Raw genomic sequence first — 23,596 nt, 5'->3', positions numbered from 1 at the left:
AAACCTTTAAATAAATTTGATAAAAAAGCTGATCCTCTGTCGCTCACAATTCGTTGCGGATTCCCAAATGTTGTAGTCCATGTTTTTAAATGCTTTACTGCTTCCTCTGCGTCCGTTGACTTGGTCGGAAATATCCAAACAAATTTCGAAAATCCATCAACAATCGCAAAAATATACTTATAATTCTTCGCCGTAGGATCTAAAATTCCCAAATGGTCTATATGGATAGTAGACAGTGGAGAGTCACCCTTGTCAATACAATGCAGGAAGTCCTCTTGCTTTCCCAACTTTCGATTATGTACTATGCACTCAATACAATTCGAAATATGCTGCGCTACCTTTTTTTCGAGATGCGGTATAAAATAATCTTGTTGAATTACGTGAATCGTTTTTTGTGTGCCGAAATGGCCGAAGTTATGAACATTTCTTATAATTTCCTTTTCCATACTTCGTGGTACAACGAGCAGTTCTAGGCCCTTTAATTGTTTAAATAAAACTCCGTTTTTCAAAACATAGTCAGCGTAAGGTTTCTGTTCGAGAACTGCAGTTACTGCCTTCAGATGTTCATCATTTTGCTGCGCTTTACGAATTTTTGCTTTTATGTGTGACTCGATTACCATAACCGGATAGCGGCTTAAGGTATCTACGTGTTTCATTTTATCTGCTGAACGATGCTCAATATTAAAATCAAAATCTTGTAAGTACATGAGCCACTGAACTACTTCACGTGTCACATCTTTTTTGGCAGCTGTCTGCTTAAACGCTGCGCAATCTGTTATTAAGTCGAACCGTATACCCATCAAATAATGACGAAGACGTTTCGTCGCTAGATATGCTGCCTTCACTTCCAGAAAGTAACTGTGAAGTTTTTCTTCTTGTGGTGACGTCTTTCGGCTCCAGTAAAACACCGGATGCCACTTGCTCTCATGCTGCTGCACCAATGTTGCCCCAAAGCCATGCTTTGATGCATCGACATGAAGTTGAGTTTTTCCGTTTTGTTTGAAAATCTTTAAAACGGGGTCTTGAGTAAGTGCTGCCTCCAACTTCTGTACTACTTGCTGTTCTGTGACACCCATTACAAATGCTGCATCTTTTTTCAATAACTGCGTTAGTGGCCTAGCTTTAGTTGCATAATTTTGGATAAACTTTCTAAAATATCCAGTTAATCCTAAAAACGCTTGAACTCCTCTAATATTTTTCGGCATAGGAAAATTTTTAACAGCTTTTATTTTATCTTTACCTGGCCATATGTTGCCATTCTGAATTTCGTGCCCCAAGAAGCTTATTTTATCTCTTAAGAACTTACACTTAGCCCATTTAATTTGCAAGCCGTAAGGTTCTGCTGTTTGCAACACTTTTCGCACATTTGTAAGGCATTCATCGCTTGTTTGACCAAAAACTACTATGTCGTCTACATACATTTCCATTATTCCCTCGTTTATAAGCTGTTGAAAATATATACATAACGTACCGAACGAACACCGCAGGTGAGTTGCAGAAACCAAATGGTGCCCTAGTAAATTCATATAAACCCTCTTTCGTAACGAATGCCGTGAACTTTTGGCTACTTTCTTCGATAGGGACGTGGAAAAAACCATTTTTCAGGTCCATCACTGAAAAAAATCTAGCTGACTGCATTTTCTCTAAAACCTCGTCAATAATCGGTACAGGGAATCGGTCTTTTAAAACATTGGCATTCAGTTTCCTATAGTCTATGCAAACACGATAACTGCCATCTTTCTTTTTTGCTAGGACGACTTTGCCAGCTATATTTGCAGTGGATTCACGCACCATACCCTTTTCTAACCATTCCTCAATTTGCTTTTTAACAACGCCACGCTCTGCTCCAGACATTCGAGTTGGACTCTCATTAAAGTTTAGTAGATTTCCCTTTGTTACAATTCTTAATTGAATAGGGTGTACAGCAGGGTTAGCAACCGGTTTATAATTATTGATTAATTTCATTACAACTTCTCTGTACTGTGGTGCAACGTCAATTTCTTGCCCCGATTCTACAACATTGTATACACACTGAAATGTCCCATCGTGCTTCTGATAAATTTTTCCAGAAAAAAAATACCCATCGGAATTAAATTCCAATTGGAATTGCTGAATGAAATCGTAGCCCACAATCACCTCGCAACTTATATTGCTGTCAGCTATAACAAGGAATGTATGATCGGATTTTATCTTATTCACCAAAACTTCTGCTTTGAGTGCACCTTTAACCGTAGTTGTTACATTTCCCAAACCATACAATTTCGCCGAACTTTTACTCAATTCCAAATTGCTAAAATGTTTCTCATACACAGTTTGCTGCATCAGCGATACATCTGCGCCAGTATCAATCAGACATGAAAAATATTTGTTGTTGATCTGCATTCGCTTGTTTCTCTTGTCATTCGTTATTATGCTTACTGTCCTCTTCCCGTTCGATTTGTCACAATTTTTTGCAATGTGCCCACTACCATTGCACTTGAAACATTTTGTCTCTGCTTCGCATTGTGACCGTACGTGTGAAGTTGACCCGCAGTTGAAACAATGTTGTTTCGAAACTCCACGCAGTTCGCTGCCGCCGTCTCTGCCCTTCTGCGCTGGCTTCGCGTAGTTTTGCTTTTGCTCTACCAGGTTGTTGATTTGATTGCCACTCATCTGCTGTATAACTTCGAAACGATCTCGCAGCTCTTTAAAAGTTTTGGCGCTATATAAAGGGTATTTCAAGTCGTCACGTACCTTTAGACCATCCACGATATATCGAATGACTGATTCATCTTCCACCGTTCCTAGCGCTGCTAGCTTCCTCATTTGAAGTACGTACTCGTGAAAATTCTCTTCATTTCTCTTTTTCCGTTGTATCAACTTCTGATGAACGTCGGCACTGCTAAGTATCACGTCAAACTCTTCGACTAGTGCTTCACATAAAGCTTCATAGTTTGAGACGCTGACTGTTTCGAGGAATAATTTGGCTGTTCCTCTCATCTTATTTCTTGCATTCACATACTTCTGTTTTTCCGTTAAATCGTACGCAGACGCATTTTCGTTGAAATTCTCCAGCCACGTTCTGATTGGAACTGTTATACCGTCATAATCTGGTATAATTTTTGCAAATTGTTCGACTGTTACGCTCCTACTGGCTTCTAGAATTCTTAACATTTCGAGAAATTCAACTGAATTCGCCGAATTACTGCATACACTTGATGTTGACTGCATATTGTTCACGTTAAAATCTTCAGACTCTATCAACTTTAATCAAATTTTCTCAACTTCCACTGAAATTTTTGCTGCTGACTTTAGCTTCGAATCGTCTTCTTCCCCTTCTTCTTGACTCTTTTTTGTTGCTTGCGACTTCCCACTTTTTTCAACTTCCAACTGAACTTCTACCGGTTTCGGTTCTACTTTTTTCTCTTCGACTTCTAACTGAACTTCTGTTGCTGCTTTACACTTCTTTTTGCTTGATCTACATGTAGGCATTCTCGAACATTCTCCTGCTTCGACTTTTTCACAGTATTTTGTTCAGAGGTTGAGCCACCATGTAAAAATGAAACAATGAGTAATTGTTAAATTTGTATTTCGGTAAAAAATGAAGAATAAAACTTATAGTTTACAGCATTTGTATTGTCAAAACTGAACGTCGTTGCTTTTCGGCGGCTTCACAATAACTGCTCGCTTGTTCACTGCTGACTTCTGCTCCTCGCAGGGTTGCCATTTGTCACATATATATTATATATATATTATATAGTATAGTATATTATATGCATATTATATAGTATATATTACACATATTCACATAATTCTTAATTAGTTAGAATCCCTTTAGGAAACAGATTGAAATCGCACGGGGTACTGAGAAATTTGATATCGAGGTATGGCGTTAGTATGTTATCTCATAAATAAATGTTAATAAAGTTGTTAATAAAAGAAGTGTTATACATGTAAGTAAATTAATAAATATATTAAACGTAAGAAGTAATATAATATAAATTTCGTAAGCCTTAGCAAGCCTTAAGGGATTCTAATTAAGAATTAGGATTTGATTTTTTTGATCCTATTCTGCTGGCAGAAGAATATTTCCAGAACTGTTGAATTTGAATGAATTTGAAGAGGTCGAGCCAAGGAGCACCAGGAGATTTGGTGGCTCCTAAAACACTCAGGCTAAAAAGCCCATTGTATTTAAAGCTCTGGAAAGGGGGTAGATAGTCAAGGAGGGAGGGAGAAAAGTATCAGAGAAAGAGATAGGAAAGAATAGAGACAGAGATAGAGATAGTTAGTCCTGTGAGAATTTTCCAGATTCTTTGGCAAATCTGTAAATATCCTCCAGTTTTAGAGAACGAATATTACTCATTCTCATGACATCGGAACCCAGTACTCGTAGTCGCGCTCTAGCAAAGGCAGGACACTCACAGAGAAAGTGCTCAGTGCTATCCGCCTCCTCCAAGCATGACAGGCATACCGGGTCCTCGATGATTCCAATGGTGGTCATATGCTGACCCCATGGGTTGTGTCCTCTAATGATGCCGACCATCAACCGAATGTCTTTCCTTCTAAGTTTTAGTAGAAAGTTTAACAGTTTTCTGTTCGGACTTGTCACAAAACACTTTGCAGTTCTGCAGCGTTCTAGACCGGACCATCGCTCTTTATGTAGATTGCCTACATAATCGTTGATCCAATTCTTGATCCCTGCGGGACTGATTCCGATTATTGGCTCTGGCCCCTGTGGGGGCACCGCTGATCCACGGTTGGCCAATTCGTCAGAAATTTCGTTTCCTTGAACACCGGAGTGTCCCGGAACCCATATAAGTACAAGCCTGTTTTGTCTTGCGACAGAATTAAGCTTCTTCTTACATTCTTGAACAATCTTTGAGGTTTGCTTCGCGTTCTCCAGGGCCTTCAATGCAGCCTGACTGTCACTGAAGACTCCAATCTGTTTCCCGCTCCATCTCCTCTCGATTATCCATTCGGCTACTTTTAGGATGGCAAAAACTTCTGTTTGGAAAACAGTTGCCATTCCCCCCATAGGATAGTGATACTTATTACTATCGTTTAAGTACCATCCGGCTCCAGACCCTATTTCAGTCTTGGACCCATCGGTAAAGAAAATATCCGTCAAACCTCCCTGCATGCATTCTGGATTGCTCCATTGCTCACGCAATGGAAATCTGACATCAAATTTCCTTCCGAATGAAACTGTGGGTATCAGGTCATCTTTAGGTGCTCCGACAGCAACTTAAAGATTTCTCTGTGTCCCGAAGTTCCATCTTCGTGCCAGAAACCATATTTATGGAGTCTACACATTGCTTTTATTGCTTCCTGTTGTATCTTAAGATCCAGGGGGAGTAAATCAAGCATAGCATTTAGGGCATCACCAGAGGTTGTACTCATGGCACCCGTGATGCATAAACATACACTTCTTTGCAGCCTGTATGGTTCCCGGATTGTGGACTTAACCATGCTCCGTCGCCACCAGACCACAGAAGCGTAAGTGATGATTGGTCTGATAAGTGCTGTGTATATCCATAGGACCACAGCAGGTTTCGACCCCAAGTTTTGCCAAAGGCTCTACGGCATTGCTGAAAAATCCTCAATGCACGATTCACCTTCAGTGAAACGTATGTCTCCCAGGTCAGCTTCTTATCCAAGATTACTCCTAGATATTTTACTTCGTTGGAAAGACCAAGTGTCACACCTTTCAGTGTTGGAAGACTAAGTCCATCCAATTTCCGTTTTCTCGTAAACAAGACTATGGTTGTTTTGTTCGGATTAACGGAAAGACCTTGTCTCATGCACCAATCATCGATTTTGTCAAGAATCCTCTGCACTTTCGTGCAAAGCCTCCTTAAGGATTTATCCGATGTTAGCGCACAGACGTCGTCCGCACATGCTTGGACGTGAAAACCGAGTTCCTGCATCTCCGCTAATAGGGAGTCTACGACGAAGCACCACAGCAGCGGAGAAAGAACACCCCCTTGGGGACATCCTTGTTTGGCCCTGACTGTGATTTGCTCGTCGTCGCTCCCACCAGCGGTTAACAGCCTCTCAGAGAGCATGGAGTATATCCATTTTATAATGGTTTGATTAACTCCGTGTCGTTCGGCAGAAGAACATATCGAGCCGAAAGTGGCATTATCAAAAGCCCCCTCAATGTCCACGAACACGCCCATTGTGTATTCGTCAGCTTCCAGCCCGGCTTCAATCTTGCTAACAAGATCGTGTAAGGCTGATTCACATGATTTTCCACTCTGGTAAGCGTGTTGATTTCTACTAAGTGGACTTCTCGGCAATACCCCCACTCGAATATGTTTCTCCACCACTCGTTCCAGACTTTTCAACATGAACGATGTCAAACTGATTGGTCTAAAACTTTTTGCTAGGGAATAGTCATCTTTTCCTGGTTTTGGAATAAATACTACTCTTACGCGTCGCCATTGGGATGGTATATAACCAAATGCAAGACAGGCTGTGAAGATCCTTTTCAGGGCCTCAATCAGCCTGTCTCCTCCTTTTTTCAGCATTACTGGATATATTCCGTCAGGTCCAGGGGACTTAAAGTTCTCAAAGGAAGATAAGGAAAACCTTATCGATTCCCTTGTCACTATCCGACTAGCAATATACCAGCTGTACCTAGAGGTTCCACCGTTGCCACCGTCATTGTTCATGCCACTTTCAGCTTCAGAGAGAGTTCTACTACCCGGAAAATGGGTTTCGAGTAGAGCATTAAACGTTTCCGATTTGGAAATGGTGTATGAACCATCAGGTTTTCGAATGGAATCCAGCCTTACTGAGCGGTCTAAATGAAGGACCTTACAAAGTCTCGCTGTTTCCCTCATTTCTTCGACGTTAATGCAGAAATTTCTATAGGATTCAAGTTTGCCTTGCCGTACTTTTTTCTTATATTCTCTCTGTGTAAGTCGATGATTGGCCCAGTCCTCTTCTGTTTTGGTCTTCAAGGCCTTATTAAGAAGTTTCCTGGACCGTACACGAAGCTTCGACAGTTCAGGGTTCCACCAAGGAACCGCTTTACCCTGTCTGCTTTGCCTGAGTGGACACAGTTCCTCAAAGCAATTGAATTGTCACAAACCATGAAAGAAACGCATGCAGTATTTTAGCGAAAGAGGAAGGGTGTATCAGGTCAGTCCATAAGTTCGTGCCAATTTTACCCATAATTTCACTTTTGTACGATTTTTGCATACAAAAAATTATTCGCGGAATATAACGGAATTATTTATATTTTCTTTGATAGATTGTGCATTTAACAAGTGATTTTAATCACAGATAGAAGCAGGTGTTGTTAAAAAATAAAATGGAATCTTCGAACGCGTATAAGAGGCATATTTTGTATTTTATTTATAAAAGTGGTAAAAATGCAACAACAGCTGCTGCAGAAATAAACACTGTTCACGGAGAGGATACCGTGAGTGTAAGGACTGCGCAAAAGTGGTTTTCAAAATTCCGAAGTGGTAACTGCGACGTGGAGGATGCTCCGCGCGCTGGTAGTCCTGAAGTCTTTAACTCCGACGCCTTGCTCGAACTCGTGGAAGCTGAGCCAAATTTGACAGTCGATATGGTAGCTCAGAGGTTAAGTTCATCGGATGGAACAGTTCACAGGCACCTGGTTCAGTTGGGTAAGGTTTCAAAGCTGGGAAAATGGGTTCCGCATAGACTTTCCGTCGCCAACTTTCAGCAGAGAGTGAATGTGTGTTCTCAGCTGCTGTAACGGCTTGAAAATGTAAGTTTTTTGAACCGTATCGTTAATGGTGATGAAAACCCCTAGAGATGGCCTTCGCCCCAAGAAGATTCTCCTATCTATTTAGTGGGATATGGCCGGTATTGTTTATTATGAACTTCTGGAAACAAACCAGCCGATAACTGCTGATTATTATTCCCATCAGCTATCAAACATGAATGCGGCACTTAACAAAAATCGACCATCTCTAGTGAATAGACGCAAAGTTTGGTTTCATCACGACAATGCAAGACCTCATACCGCAAGGCAAACATTAGGCAAGCTGAACGAGCTCGGATGGGAGCTAATGCCGCATCCACCATACTCTCCGTATCATACCTATTGCTCCTTGTTATTATCACATTTTCCGTGGAACTACTCCTCAAAAGAAGCTATAAAAAGGGATATCGAAGCGTATTTTGGCTCCAAGGACAAACAATTTTTTGAGCAGGGAATTTAAAATTTGCCTAAACGTTGGGAAGACATTGTAAATAATGAAGGAACATATATTATTGATTAACAAATACTTAAACAACTTTTTTATTAATTTTAAAACCACCTTTAAAAAACGCACGAATTTATGGACTGACCTGATATATTGAAAGTAGAAATAATTAAATAATTTTGCAGAGCCATTCACAGCTCGTATGTACAAAGCTTTTTTATAAAATGAAATAATGTGTTTTGTTTTTGAGCTAGAACTATTGTTTCGTAAATGCGTGTTATTGATTTGCTAAATTGCAAATGAAATTAAATTTATGTACATATAGTGAGCATTAGATTTTGCATAAAACTTCTGCTAATTTCTGAACTATTATAAAGCTTTTATCGTCCTTATGTGTAATTATAAAAATACCTGCATGATATTATTAAGGGGAAAAATGGGCTTGGGAAATAACGGCTGCTTGGCTTATATTCAATGCGAAACACAAGAGAAAAAAGGATTAAAAACTAAACAGTTACAATTATATTCCACTTTCGGAAATGTCATTGATTTTATCAATTGCATGAGGACATAACGGTAGTATATATCGGTCGTTTGCTGCAAAAGTGTCATAATTACATTGACTTTCATCTTTAATTATTTTCTACACACGTTTGTAAACGAAAACTGTTATCATTCACCGGAAGTGTTATACACGCAAATACGTAGATAGTCGTGACTAATGATGAAAAAACCCTAAACTAAAGCAACATGTTTCCAACGAAAGTTATTCCAATTTATTTATTCCTTCGTTACTCCATGTGATGAACGAGGATGCATGCCCCTAGCCCAGACAGTTTTTACAACCCTCTTTAACATACCTAGACATGCATACATCAATACAAACAAACGAGTAGGAACGAAAATAACGCACCGAGTTCGAGACGACGATACATCAATTGCCTGCATCGTTCCTGGCTGTTGCTTCTGTATTAAATGTTGCTGTTGTCTCTTTGGCTGCGACGAATCCATTGCCAACGCTATGTCATCGTTGTGATAATGACGCGAATGTTGCGGGTGGGAAAGTAAGCCACTCGACTTTTGGCTCTGTTTTGTATAAAAGGCTAACCAACGTGGTTTCTGCATCAGATTGTCGGCATAAGTAACAGTGTGAACAACAGCAATTGTAACAATTCTTGGTATAACTCTCGTCTTTTTCACTCACCTTCCCAAGTGTAATAAGCAAGTGTGTGATTCTGTACAGAGGCCTATCCTGACGTGTTAAGTGATAATTGGCGCCAAATTAAAATTAAAATAAAGATCTACAAAATAAAAATATTTTAACGGTAAGTTTAGTAGAGTCGTTTTTACAGTTTTGTTTAATTAATCAAATGAAACACGTATCTACAAATATGTATAAAAAAAGGAGTTTTTAGAGTGCAACAATTTTTTTTGGAAAAACACCAAAAAACATATGTGTGATTATTGTATTCTTTTTATCGGCAAATATCCTCTTTGACAAATACAAGATTTTTAGAAATCAGAATAAAAACTAAATTTTTAGGTAGTCTAACTATGTAGAGATGAAAACTCTAATATTCGTCGTCAGACTTTCAGCTCACGTCCAGTTGAATGCTGCCGGTTCCGAAATATACAACTGACCAATGATTAAGGTAATGATTTAATTTGGTTTCTTAAAAAATTACATTTCGATAATATATGTATATTGAGTCCTTCAGCGCTAAACTTCGATATTATAATGCACGGAAGAGTACTGACATATATGCACATATTTATGTATAGCTAATATGTATGTACATAAAAAAGGAATACTAGTTGCCCAAAGTTATAACATCTAACGAATTGTCGCTACATACGTACGGTGCAGCATGTGTAATCATAAGCACGGTCTCAACTTACAATTAAAGGTTAAAAAACCATGCAAACTTTTTTTGATTATCTATTGACTAATTTGTAGCAATCAAGAACTTTTCGTTTCTTTCGTAAGTTTGTTAGCGTTGATTGAGTCATTTATCCTCAATTAAGCTTGTAAATACAATCTTTTAGAAGGAAGGGATGCTATTAAGTAATTGGGTCTGAGGGAGGGCTAAGTGGAGGCAATTATGATTGTCTCGAATTTTCGTAGTGATTGATATATCGGACCAACGTCTAACGTTTTAATAACTTAGTATTTGTATTTATAGAACTATGGGGAAAGCAATCTAAAAACTCAAATTGAGTCACTTATTTTCCTCCTATATGTGTGCAGTGTTATTAAGTTCAATATCTTAAAACCAATTTAAATATGATGCGATTTTGTTTGTTAAATCACCTGCTTACATCAATCAGTTGGTTGTCTATTGCCATTTACCACATATAAGTGCTTCATTGCCACAAGTGAGCTCTCTTAACACCGCATGAACATGAATGGAATCTTAGGCAATAAAATTTAATCAGTTTGTGGCCATAAAATCGTTGAGTTCTAATCCAGCGAAATAGCAAAAAATATGCATTTGCATATGTGCAAATATGTTTGTATGTTAATGGTTGAAAAATTGGCTGCTAAAATGGTGAACCGTTTGCTACATATGTTCAAGTACAATACATACATATGTTTATATCAAGTAGCGAATTTTGGCTTTAGCGCTAAAGGTATGTACATGGTTTATATTCAATAAATTCCGTTAACCCTTTTACAAACGAAAATAAAAAATGTTCACAACAAAACTAATATGAGCAGTAATGGTGTACTAGTCCCGCTGTGAGACAACCTCAACTACTATTCTAACGACAAAAAGTGTGTACAGGTATCCCTTGTATAACGCGGTCTTATACAACGCGGTTTCGATATAACGCGATTTGGAAAAATTTGGTTTCAGTACAACGCGAAATTTAGACTTATATAACGCGAAGGGGAAAATACATAATTATAAAATCTGGTAACACTAATTTGCGTACCACATATTTATAATATGTAATGTATTTTTAATGTAAACCGGGAATTACCCTTTTTTGCCTTCACAACATGTGTGAGTATACCATCCGTCTCAAATCTCGCACAAGATGACGTCACTTCGGTAGAAGATATCTGTGAATCAATTTCCAGTTTCTCTCTACAGCGCATACGAGAGGGTTTAAGTTTGGTTGAGAAAATGGAATCTTTCTTTACAACTAATGATCCTTCGCTGGAGAGATCCAGCAAAATAATAAGGGAAAGAGATATTAATCTAGCACCTTATTACGAAATTGAAAAGGAGCTTAAAAAAACCTGATAAAACTGATAACAGATTTTGCAATTATAAAACCAGTAGAAGAACCACAAGGTCCCACAACTAGTTTCTTATCCAATAGCGAAAATTATGTTGAAGAAATATCTTCTGATGAAGCTATTGCTCCCCCAAAACGCCCACGTGCAAAGATCTTTGAAGACAGTGAAACAGATTAATTACCATATGAATTTAATAAACCTTTAATTTGTTTTAGTTTGTTTTTAAATTTTTTAATGTGCACATAATTATTTAAATTTTGTTTTTTGAATTTTGAAATATGTATGTACACATGTATTATTATTCATATTTTGTGTTTTTAATTGTATAAGAAAGTCTGAACTTTAGTATTGAGTTGAAATATATGTGCATCTGTTATTTTGTATATATTTTATTTAAAAAAAAACCTATTGGAACATAACCCCCAAATTTATATGAAAACTATGTTTTAGATAACGCGGAATTACATAACGCGCAATTCTTCTGGAACGTAACTATCGCGTTATACGAGGGATACCTGTACTTCTAAGTACATCAAATAAAATCCTCATAATCAGGACATTTTTATTGCTCTGATAAATAACGTTTGCAAGTTAATTAGAAATTTGATATCGGAAAATGTGTCTGCTCTGTATGTATAGTATGTATGGAATTTATATCCGTCGATTACATACCTACGTAGTGTGGAGAGGCATTGAAGCAACAGCAAATTAAGCTCCGCATTGCTATGGCTAAATTTAAAATACAGCTTTTGCTTGTACATATGTAAGAAATCCACTATGTTGGTACTCGATTCAGTGCCAGGTTGTTCTCATGATATGCTTTAAGAGACTTTCGCAGAGATTATTTTGAACAAGAGGTGCGATTGAGCAGGGTTTTACAGAGGTTTGCAAGTTTAATTTCCTTTCAACAATTTTTTTTCTATTTCAAGGAAGTTAGTGGTTACAAATTTTTGCTTTCTTCGCAAAACCTTTTAACTTACTTGTAAAAATGCCTCCGCACTTACACATTGTTATACATATGCAAATTACACTGTAATGATGGTAATGAAATCCAATCCGCTTTCTGTGCCCAAAAAGAAAAATATCTAAAACGGCATTGAAAAGGTTGTCGTAGGTGACAACAACAACATTTTCATAAAGCCCAGTACAATATTTATATTTAAGTTGATTTAAGTAACCAAATTCGTTTAGTGTTTATTAAATATAAGCAATAAATCATGTCGTCAACTTCTTATCTATCTTTCATTACTTTACTGAACTTATGTACAAGTATGTATGTAAGTATGTATATGCATTGAACGCTGAAATTAAAATATATTGACATAAATTTATAATTTTTTCTCTCCAAATAAATTTTTCCTCACCATTATCCCTTTTGCTCAAATAAATTGTTCTGATAAAATATATATGTATATTCTGATATATATATATGAGTGTATTTATAAAACACTGAAAATGCCTTTATCCATGCCTTTATCTGATATGATACAATGTTTGTCAAATTTTAAAATTTCATTAGTAGAATTTTTCAGCTTTTATTAAATCATAGTGGGAGTTTTATGGTTCAAGTTTTCTGTTCTTAAATTTAACTTCACTAACATCCGCACTTGGCAATAAAAAAATTTGTTTTCAGCTAAATTAACAATTTAGTATAGTTATTTTAGAAAATGTGTTGAGAAAATGTGTTGAAAAGAAAGTGATGTTTTCGAGGATGGTTTTTTTCATCAACCACAAATAAATTTATAATTTTTGCAAAGAATAAAGGAAGGAACGCAAGCGGAATGGATTTTGAAAAATACTTTGTTTCTGAAGTATTATCAAATGGGGTGGGGATTCAGTTATCAATTTTCGGCTTTTCGGAAATTCATATTTAATCAATTGAGAAGCTTATTAAAGAAATATATATAAGCGAGAATTGGGGAACGGTTGATGCTGGATTTTGCTTATTATAATTTTGTCCATACAACGATTGTATATCATATAATAACATAAAATAATGAAGGTAGATATGGACATAGACATGTTCAGAATAGTGGGAGGCGTCGATTTAGCAATGTCTGCCTGTCCGTCCGTATGCCCATGTGCACTTGTATTATATGTATTTCAATGAAACTTATTTTTAATGACATTTTGTTCTAAGCAATTTAGTATTGAAAATGGGCAAAGTCGGTATATAACTACGCGCATCTCCTTTCTAACGGTAATTTTTCAAAAAAGGAAAAAATCTGATATCTCTAATATAAGTAAATTAAATTGTTCATATTTGGTATAACTGATGAACCCAAAAACAGGGTGAATGACGAAACAAACATTTTGGAGAATGGGCGGTGCCAGAGTAATTTTTTGGTAAATTTAATAAAACTCGCCCAAATTTAGTTCATACCCTCCTTTACATATTGGGACTAAATTTCTGTCCGTCTGCCTGTCTCAATTTAAATTTTACTAAAATATGCACGGGTATAGAATGAATTCAGAACTTCCTTACTTGTTCCAAAGAAAATTTGATAAGGTACATTCGGATATAGGCAGGCACACTGCTGTCACTGTTGTAATTTAGAAAATTTCGTTGGTTGGCATTCAGCATTAAATTCGATAAATACCATAAACACTTTACGCGTAAATAATGTCGAGAATCATTGTTATTGGAACGTGATGGACTTAGGGAAAGTTTAAGCACTTCCAATTAGTCATGGTATCGACATATCTTTTTGAAGTTGCATCATTAGTTGAGTTACTCGTCACTGGGTACCATTGGCAGCCCAACCAATTTACAAAATGTCTCACTGGAGTGACTAGTTACCTTCTTCAAAAGATCTAAGTAGTTTAAGCAACTTAGTTAGGGGATGGAAATCAAATGCTGACTTCACAATGGACCTTAGGGCCACCCGAGTGTCTTGCCTTAGACAAGCAACCTGGACAACCTAACCTATCATTAGTTGGCGATTTTTTCTTGATTAGTATATTTTATACGATCTTTTTTACGAGTGTATCGCCACCCATCGTCGTATAAAAATAACCGTTTTCCTCACAATTTTTAGAACTAAATTGTGAGGCTTGAAGAGCAGGTAGACTGGCATGCCGGGAGAATTTTTTTTTATTAAAAAAACCCCGTATGATATATTGACGAGCTCTAAAAGGTGAGGAAAGTAACATTTGAGCGGAATAAGTTACGGCTTTTAAGCAAATTTAATTAGCCTAATCTAAAGAAGTTTCTTCCCATCAGCTTTATTTTCCTTCTTGACTTTCGTTTATTAATTTTGGATATACAAGTACACGAATTTCCTAGTTCAGGAAATAGCATCAAAGAGATGTTTAACCCACAATAATGTTTAACCGACAGAATTTTCCGAGGGAGATGGAAATTGGATTGGAAGTTTTAATTGATATTTAGTATCATACTTAAAATGAAAATAAAGACCTAGCTACTTCTATGAGTGTTATTTCACTTAACCTATTTTCCTTTGCTGATACATTTCTTTATAATTTTTGGAAATGCAATTATTTAAAAATGTTTAATTTAAAACTGGCGACTTTGTAATGCCACTTAAATTATTAAAACTTTTATTTCTTTCGTCTGTGATATAATTTTAGTATGAAGAGTAGGTTTCAATACTTCTTAAAAAGCAAAAGTTATAAAGAATGGGAAAACTTAGTTCTAGAAATATGTATGGCGAGGAATATTGTTATTCTTCTCGAATAAATAGTGGTATAACCACCTAAGCAATTATGGCAGAGTTTCTGTTTCTCGTGCTAGCTAACATGGGTGAGAAATATCAATGAAGCCATGTCGTTGTCCTTTTTGCCTTTTCAAAATATATTACAAAATATTATACTTTCTCCTCCTCTGCTATCATCAGCAGGTAACGCATGGAATACCTTTAGGGCTGTAGACAAAACAGTGTATAACAAAAAAAGTAGTCATTGAAATCGTTTATTCTGGCTTTTAATGTAAGGCTAAGTGAGTTTAAGTTCAAGCGAGGCATATCGGCTAGAAAGCAGAAAGTCGCTTACATGAAACTACTGAAAAAATTTCTAATAATGGTTGTATTTTCAAAAAAAAATTGTTTTCAAAGATGTCTTCAAATTGTAGGCCCTTCGATTTGTTAGAATAACTTTAGATACACATGATACATAAGAGCAGAAGATAATGCATTTATGTAATATACTTATTTCTTCCGGTCTGTTGTAATGAATTATTTCGCCGTTTGCATTAATAAGCTTTGAATATATGTACGTGTGGATATGTGTTAATATTTTTTTATGACACAGCTCTTTTAAACTACTTTTTGTGTACACCCATGTGTGCATACGTGCATGTGCACTCATGTTTATTAACACGTACATACGTACTTATGTGGTATGTGTGTGCATAGCACATTTTCGCTGCTGCCAACAGGGAATAAGCTGCACTCATACGCATCATCACCTGCCTTTACCAATTCGAAATTATGGAAGGAAGAAATGCTTTGCCGTGGACCAGTCATGGCGTGTAAAGCACTTATTCGCAGTAATTGAATTTATAGAGGGGTTTAAATGTTTACAGCACTAACCAAAGCAATAATTCTCGTTTAGAAATTTGTTCTTTGTGTTATATAAAATATTAAACTATTTTTAACGAGCGTTATAGAAATTTTCTCATTTTTATACTTTGAAGACAGTACAAACAAAAATGTTTTGTGGAATTTAAAAATAAGTAACATAGTTAATGCTTGTAATTGCTTAAATTTTTACGCTACAGAATATTCATACTTGTGTGCTTCTCAATATTTTGTCACGTGGAATTCATTTTTCTATTGTTAAAGCATTGAAGCAACGGTGCTTTAAACCATTGTTGGTGGTAAATACGAAACGGAAACCATGTCGAAGCATTGCAATTAAACTTTTTATCCTTTTCATAACTCTGATTCTGTATTCGATTGGCATTTGTACTGCTTTTGCCGGTGTGGCACGATTTGCGGAAATGCATCTCAGTAGTAGCAGTGCAGAGTATACGAAAAAAAGTCTACCTTTCAGAACAATCAGAGGCAACACAATCTTGTGGGTGAGCTAGCGGAGGTCGCTGCGATTTTCTTGTAAGAAATTGGTAGTCATGTCACCGATTTAATCATATTGCTTGGACTGCAGTAAGAATTATTAAGTTTGCGATTAGCGCTGTTGAGTCATTGTTGTTATTACAAGAATTAAAAATTAAATTTTATACATATGTATTTATGTTTATAAAAATGTCAATTTAAAGTGCATATCGTTGGTTAAATATAAAAAAAGCACTAACTCATACTTTTACCAAATCGACTTTTTAACGGATTTTGATATATTACTTTTAAATATATGTACCTCTATTAAAAAATATTACATTATTATTAAAACTATCGGTAATATAAGCGTTGAACAATTAAGTTGAGCATTATTACTTATCTCTGTTTTGATTAAATTTGCCGTCAGGTTTTTCCTTCTTTTGTAAACTAACAAAAATATTAGTTAGCGACTTTCAATATTGAGGATATGTAGATATCTGTACATCTGTATATTTTTGTTATTTTATCCGAATGATCGTGATTCTTTCTTGGTTTGAATAGTGTGCTTAAGAGGCTTTTAGTATCGATCGTCAAATTCGTCAAATCGGTTGACCATCGTTTTATAAACGCCATTAAATTTAAGTATAAAAGAGTGCAAGTGTGAAGTGGATAAAAAATTTCGTTGATTTTTTATTTTTGCTGGTGGCTAGAATGTTTAAAAGGTTGTTGAAAATTTGGGGATTTTATAGACAATAAATCGTGTATAAAGTTTTAAATTTGGATTAATGTGGTCTTTGTTATATAATGAACTATATTTTTTTAGAAAACCAAAACTTGTCAATATGTGGTGCTTTTATAATGTAGCAATGGAGCACAAATGTTCTTTAAAATGCCTCAACATTCCTCTTCGCCCTGATCTCTTTTCCTTTATGTTGTTTTATGGAACCGTTAGTGCACTAGAGCGGTCAGATGTTAATTATTTTAATGCAATTATTGCAAAGTTGTCATAAAATTTATAAATTAACTACTCGCAGATAAATTTTTGATTTTAAATTTTGAATAAAAATACTTTCAATGGAAAAACGTATAGAATTGACCACAGTCGATTTCTCAATTTCATGCATAAATGCATTTACTAACAAACTTTTCAATCGTAACAGTTAAAGCAAATACAACTAATTAACAGCATTAGTAAATCAAATTCTTAACACTGAATCATGCGGTTTGATAGTGAACTGGTAATTAGTATTCTTTAATATTCTTATATTCGTCTTTGCGGTCAAACTCAATGCAATCAACGGAAATTGTCTTCGACAGAGGATGTAATTACCTATGTAGACCATACGCACATTACTTATTCCATTCCAACATACACATACATATGCACATGTGGAATAATGTTTGACTGTGTGCATAATTTTTACTCTGATTAGTTGTGATGCTCATAATGCATACCCTTAGAATACATAAATATAGCTGCCTTTGAAGTAAAAACTGATCCTATACCGCAGGGGCATACGATTATGTAAATAATATACAAGTATACATACTTTATTTGCACTAAGTGAGATGTATGTATTATATTTGCTACATGAATATTTATGACTAATACATTTTTTAATGCAATCTTATGCGAATAATATTTGCAAATTGTATAAAGGAATTAGTCTACTCGGATTTGGCCTCCTGAGATTTATGCTTTTATGGTATACTGAACAAAAGAATTATATTGATAAATATAATAGGAAACTTGCAATAGTGGCTTACATTTGAGCATTGGGCACAACAGTAGGTACTAATGTTTTTTAGCGAGATATTCCCACAGTTGTAAATACATATAATGGTTAAGTTTTATTTGGTGAACCTGATTTAGAGTTTTAACGATTTTATCTTGAAATAAAATTTAAGCAATGGACTTACCTAAATATCAAAAGCAAAACTCAAGACTCATGCTTCCTGTAGTTAAATGAATCGTGATTTTGTATCACGAATATCCGACTATAATGCTTGAAATTAATTTTGATATAGACATGGCATCACATTGGCCGGGTTTCTTGTCATCTGTCTCAGTCGTTGAGTATCTTCAATAACTCTTTATTGAATGTGATTTAGAGAAATTATTGAAGAAACTACATGTTTCTTAAAGGATATAATTGCTTATCTAGAGGCAGTTTGGTGAGGAAAACTGTTGCATCCTGTAATTTCCAAAGCTGCGAATTGTGTTGATTTGTCCAATCAATATAAAGGCTCGATGAGAAATGTATGGATTATAAAGTTTTATTTTCTCAAGAAATATGCCATCGCAATAATACGAAAATAAAGGTTTTCCACAACTATTTTGATAAACTAAAATCAGTTGGACAACGTTCGTCCTCATTTTGTGTGGGAGTAGTAAATATCATACATATAGGTAGGTATATGCCTATAGGCCAGAGTGCAACAGTTTGTGCAAATACACGCAACTCTATGATTATGCTGAGAAAAACATAATATTTTATAGCCCTGGCGCAGAGCAGAGTACTATATATGCGTTTCGCCCTCACTGCGACAGAGTTGGAAAAGACGCGCAAAATTATCAACAAAAGTAATCTGGAAGATATTTGTTTTAATAAAAGTAAAAACATATACATAAATTACTGATAAAAGAGTATGGGATAACGTCTATAAATTCTGTATTCACATGTCTTCCTCCCTAAGAACGTTTTACAAAATGTTATTAATAAAATCAGGTTGACTTAACGTATTGGTTTCTGAGTAGAATAGATTTGATTTATAAAAGCACTTTTTTGTAAGCATGCCTTTGACGTAGAAGTATTTTGATTATGATCACAGGATTTTTTACTAATTGTTTGGTATGTTATATTAATAAAAGTTGAATTCTTATTTCTCAGTAGCAATCCGGTACATACATCTATAAAAATGATGAAATCTATGCCTATATTCGTGTTTTGCGCCCTGCTGATGATAATGGATATTGTCACGATCGAGTCCCGTCCACAAAATGTGCTCGAGAATAATCAGGTAAATAAATACTTATGTGTGGCTGAGTATGTGTATGTATATGAGCCTGAAGGTAAAAACTTTTAGTAGAGTAAGCTAAATGATAGTTTCAGATGATTCAATTTGATTAGCATACCCGTAACATACATACACGAACATATATACAAAATCTAGAATTCATTGAACATATTTGAAAATATTGTGCGATATATGTATGTATGTTTATAATTAAAGAAACACGCTTAAAACCTTGACAAGTTGCTTTTCATGATAATAATTGTATAATAAACCTAACGATTGCCCTTCGTCCGTCCAACCGGCAACGAATCGAATAGTTAAGAGAGGTGAGCTAAACCAATCTTGAAATTTCACGGAATTACTCTTTATATTTTCTATATATCGATATACATTTTTGAGGAAATTTTCGGTCACGAATGTATGTTGCATTCAACCCAAATCTAAACATTCGCCCAGATATACATGTACATATATCGATGTTTTAGCAAAACATATAAATTATTCTGCGTAATGAACAGGTTAACCAGGTACATACATTCACATATCAATCACCGTTAAACTTTGCATATTTAATAGAAATGAGTTAAACATAATATAGAGGGAAATGAAATTGAAGGGGTCGACAGAACCGGTTTCAGTTGTCCCCTTCTGAGACATCGGTGTCCCCTTGACCGTTGTTAAAGGGAAACTACACAATTTCTTTCTAAAAAAGCGCAAGACAGATGGAGGTCTGTCTCATCGTGTGCTATTTCGAAAACACGATGGCCTCAATACGATATAAACAGAACGCTTAAGGTATGGGAATCCCCCGCCATTCAATTTCCAAACTCATTGCGGTGTTCACTGCTCACTGGGTGATCGGTACTCATGCGGAGAAGCTGTGGGGATCCTGCAGAGAAAGAGACTGTTGAACACTTTATCTGCAAATGTCCGGCTCTGGCGACTAGGCGCTTGAGATTCCTTAACGTGCCCTTTAGCGAGGGCTTGAAGAAATTCCCTAGCTTAGATCCCTTTTCTCTCCTCCACTACATCAACAGCACTGGATGGCTGTAGACAGTTTTCTTTTCCCTAAATTTTTTTTTTTTGCAGTGATCAACATTATGGTATCAAAACGGCGCGTAAGCTACTTGTAGTGTACCTGCTACTTGCTAGTGTACTCTTGCCATCTAACCTACCTACCTACCGAGTTCAACGGAGGGAAATAAATCGCTCAGTTTGAGAACTAAATCTTTAGTTATATATTTTTTCGCTAACAATATTCTCTTTTGTATTAATTTGCTCTGAAGTTAATACCAGATAAATGAAGCCGTAGAAAACCTACTTCCAAAGCATAACGGAAGTGGAAGTTTGGCCAATGTCATGGTAAATATATTAAATGTAGAGCCACTTTCGCACGAAAAACAGTCACCTTATCTAAAAACTCGTTCGGTTTTGAATAGCCCGAAAAGGTTCTTCCCGATTTTGAGTGGGCTGAAGGTTACACTCAGCGCATTTTATATAGCCTTCTATGATTAGCGAGGATCGCAAAATTGGACGGATTTGTGGATGACGACCGAACGATGATGGATCGTTGTGTGTTAATCGCTTGATGCTGTTGATGAAATTCGTCAAGGCTGAGGCTTTGTAAATCTTACAATAGAATTTTTCTCAATCCACCCGTTGCAGAAGGATTTCACGACCTTACAGCTGCCTGCTCACCCTTCCAGGAGCAGACCACATTTGCGTTGACATAGAACTTGGTTTTTATTCTAGTAGGTCAACAACACCTGTTTACCCGGAAACTGCTGATTTAGTATACTACAATTGAGTTTACTACAGATTTGATTACTTCTGGAATGATCCACACTACTGAAAATTAATTTATTTTTTAAAAGAGATAAAACACATTATGAAGGCCAGAAACTTTAAACTTATAACCCAATTTCAATTATAGGATCTGGAGAATTTGGAGCAGGATGTCGATGAAGTACGTAATAGCTACTATGAGCTGCCAGCGGCCGGATCCTATTCTGGCGTCCCACTCGATCGCCTGCAAATGTTGATTGCACAATATAGACCAACGTGAGTTAATACTCTTACAACTTTTAAAACATATTTGTAACTGATTTTGGTTGCTGTGTTCATAGATCGTACATTCGTACTCCCGGGTGGAGCAGCAGCATGAACGAACTCTTACGCATGCCTGAGTCAAAACGTCAAGTTAGATATAGACAGTGCTATTTTAACCCTATTTCGTGCTTCAAGAAGTAAATGTTTTGAAAAAATCTAAGCTAAAAATATCGCATAAAAGACGAAATTTGTAAATATGCTATTTATTAACAAAAATGCCTAAAACATTGTTCCATAGCTATTTAATTCATTAGTGGAGATCACATAAAGACAACATTTCAAACAGAAAACTACATTTACTCCCTTTAACTATGCATGGATATGTGTCAAAACTAGCAAAAGTGTGGATTTTGTTATAGTAACTAGCTACATAATTTTATTTTTAAATGAATGTTATCAAAAACTATTAAATCGAAAATATGTAAGTGTTATTAAATGTATGTATATCACAAAATCGTTAATTTGTCATATCGCATCCCAAAGCATGACTTTAAAAACACAAAAAAAAAAAATAATAGCGTTCAAAATGCCTATAATATTGATTTAAGTCCCTTTGTTTACATACTCTGATTTTATATACGGCGGAATGCATCTCATGTGGTAAATATATAAGTACATATATTTGTATGTATTTAAATGTCAAATTTCATTAAAGAGTGTTTTAATTGAATAATTTGTACGATTGCATTATTTAGCAGCCGAAACAAATCAAAGGACAAACTCTCGTAAAAATTTGAAAATCTGAGCAAAAGGGTTTGAAGCTTCTTAAAATTATGCACCGCATATGCGAGGCAGGACATTTGTGTATGTATAGTAATAATCATTGTTAATAAAATAAAAAATGGAGTTAAATTAAAACAAAATCTTATTATTTGTGAAGGATTACGCAGGAGACAAAAATTGTTTCCTAAGTCACAAACAAGTTTTTTTCTACAATATCTGCACTTACATATATATTGTACTATATACTATTTTTCCAAATTTTAGAAATGCAGTCTCTACGGCAAACCTATGACTGCTCTTCTTTCATTCTAGACGACCAATATTAAAAACGCACAAAGGAAGTAAGTTTCATTTAAAATGCTTTTTGAATAACTTACGACGTGTAACTAATACAAGAATAGAAAAATTATGTCGTACATATGTAACTAAGTTGAACTCCTAAAGGCATACGCACTGATGAAGTTAGGGGCACTAAAGCTGAGTATGGAGGTAACATCGACCTCATAAATATTAAATAGACAACAAACGAATAGAGATCGGTGCGACATGTGTAGCAACAAGTTCATACAAGTGCAGCAAATCAATGAACATAGCAAACTTACAAGCCTGGCTGGCATACATTCACTGTATTCACTCTTTAGTTTGAAGCTAGAAGCATAGTGAGACATGAAGAGAATATATGTAGCTATGTATGTATGTAGATGCATACCTATGTATGCATATGTGTGTAGTAACGAGCATTTCGGGAAGGAGTATTGCTAACAGGTACCAACGATTGGCTGGGGAAGAAAGGTAATTTTTAAAATACAACAAGAAGCAATGTAGTGCAAATTCCAAAGAGTACACGAGTACATATACACCTGATAAATTATAATGAATGCGGTGATGTTCGAAACAACTACTGCAACTTCAACAGGAAAGAACTAGTACTAAATAAATAAAATAAAATCGGAGTCAGTTACTACCTACCTGTTCGAAAGCTACCTACATAAATGTATTAGCAAAGATCGCTCAGTTGAAAGTTCCAGGATTTCTATAGTTCTACTTTGTGAGGTATAGTTCTCTAATGCATGTATATTAAACTGCACATATGTATGTACATACATTAAGGTGGTGCTATTTTCTTTTAGTTGCAATGAAAATCATATTGAATACTTTGTTTAAATATTTATCTACACTAATGCAAAAAAATCGTTTTGAGATGACCTATGTGCATATTTAAAATTCTGGAGAAAAAATTTGTATGGGGGAACAATTAGATCGATCAAAGAATGCTTGACTTGTGTATTGATATATTAGGTGTTTATCTTGAAATAAGA

At 35.6% G+C, this 23,596-nt stretch overlaps 1 protein-coding gene across 3 annotated transcripts; it reads left to right on the top strand.

Moving 5' to 3' along the window:
* The first annotated feature begins 9,305 nt into the window (after positions 1 to 9,305).
* Positions 9,306 to 22,392, top strand: LOC128863507 (uncharacterized). Of its 3 annotated transcripts, XM_054102706.1 has the most exons (5): positions 9,306 to 9,490; positions 9,754 to 9,817; positions 19,319 to 19,448; positions 21,379 to 21,506; positions 21,572 to 22,392. In XM_054102706.1, the coding sequence occupies exons 3-5, from the start codon at positions 19,347 to 19,349 to the stop codon at positions 21,693 to 21,695; spliced, it is 354 nt and encodes a 117-aa protein (XP_053958681.1). In that variant the 5' UTR covers positions 9,306 to 9,490; positions 9,754 to 9,817; positions 19,319 to 19,346; the 3' UTR covers positions 21,696 to 22,392. The 3 variants fall into 3 exon arrangements, with proteins under 3 accessions (XP_053958681.1, XP_053958680.1, XP_053958683.1); XM_054102705.1 differs by lacking the exon at positions 9,754 to 9,817 and having other exon boundaries at positions 19,322 to 19,448; XM_054102708.1 differs by lacking the exon at positions 9,754 to 9,817.
* The last annotated feature ends 1,204 nt before the right edge of the window (positions 22,393 to 23,596 follow it).

Source organism: Anastrepha ludens, chromosome 5 (genome assembly GCF_028408465.1).
Source record: "Anastrepha ludens isolate Willacy chromosome 5, idAnaLude1.1, whole genome shotgun sequence".
NCBI classification, from domain to species: domain Eukaryota; kingdom Metazoa; phylum Arthropoda; class Insecta; order Diptera; family Tephritidae; genus Anastrepha; species Anastrepha ludens.
Note: the sequence above shows the minus strand (reverse complement) of the source record. Positions and strands in the feature narration are given on the sequence as shown.

What these genes read in the sequence shown, in the direction of transcription:
- LOC128863507 (XM_054102705.1), top strand. Translation starts at nt 19,347, where the DNA reads ATGATGAAATCTATGCCTATATTCGTGTTTTGCGCCCTGCTGATGATA. An exon ending in ATGTGCTCGAGAATAATCAG is followed by an intron (nt 19,449 to 21,378) that starts GTAAATAAATAC and finishes TTTCAATTATAG; the next exon opens with GATCTGGAGAATTTGGAGCA. An exon ending in ATTGCACAATATAGACCAAC is followed by an intron (nt 21,507 to 21,571) that starts GTGAGTTAATAC and finishes CTGTGTTCATAG; the next exon opens with ATCGTACATTCGTACTCCCG.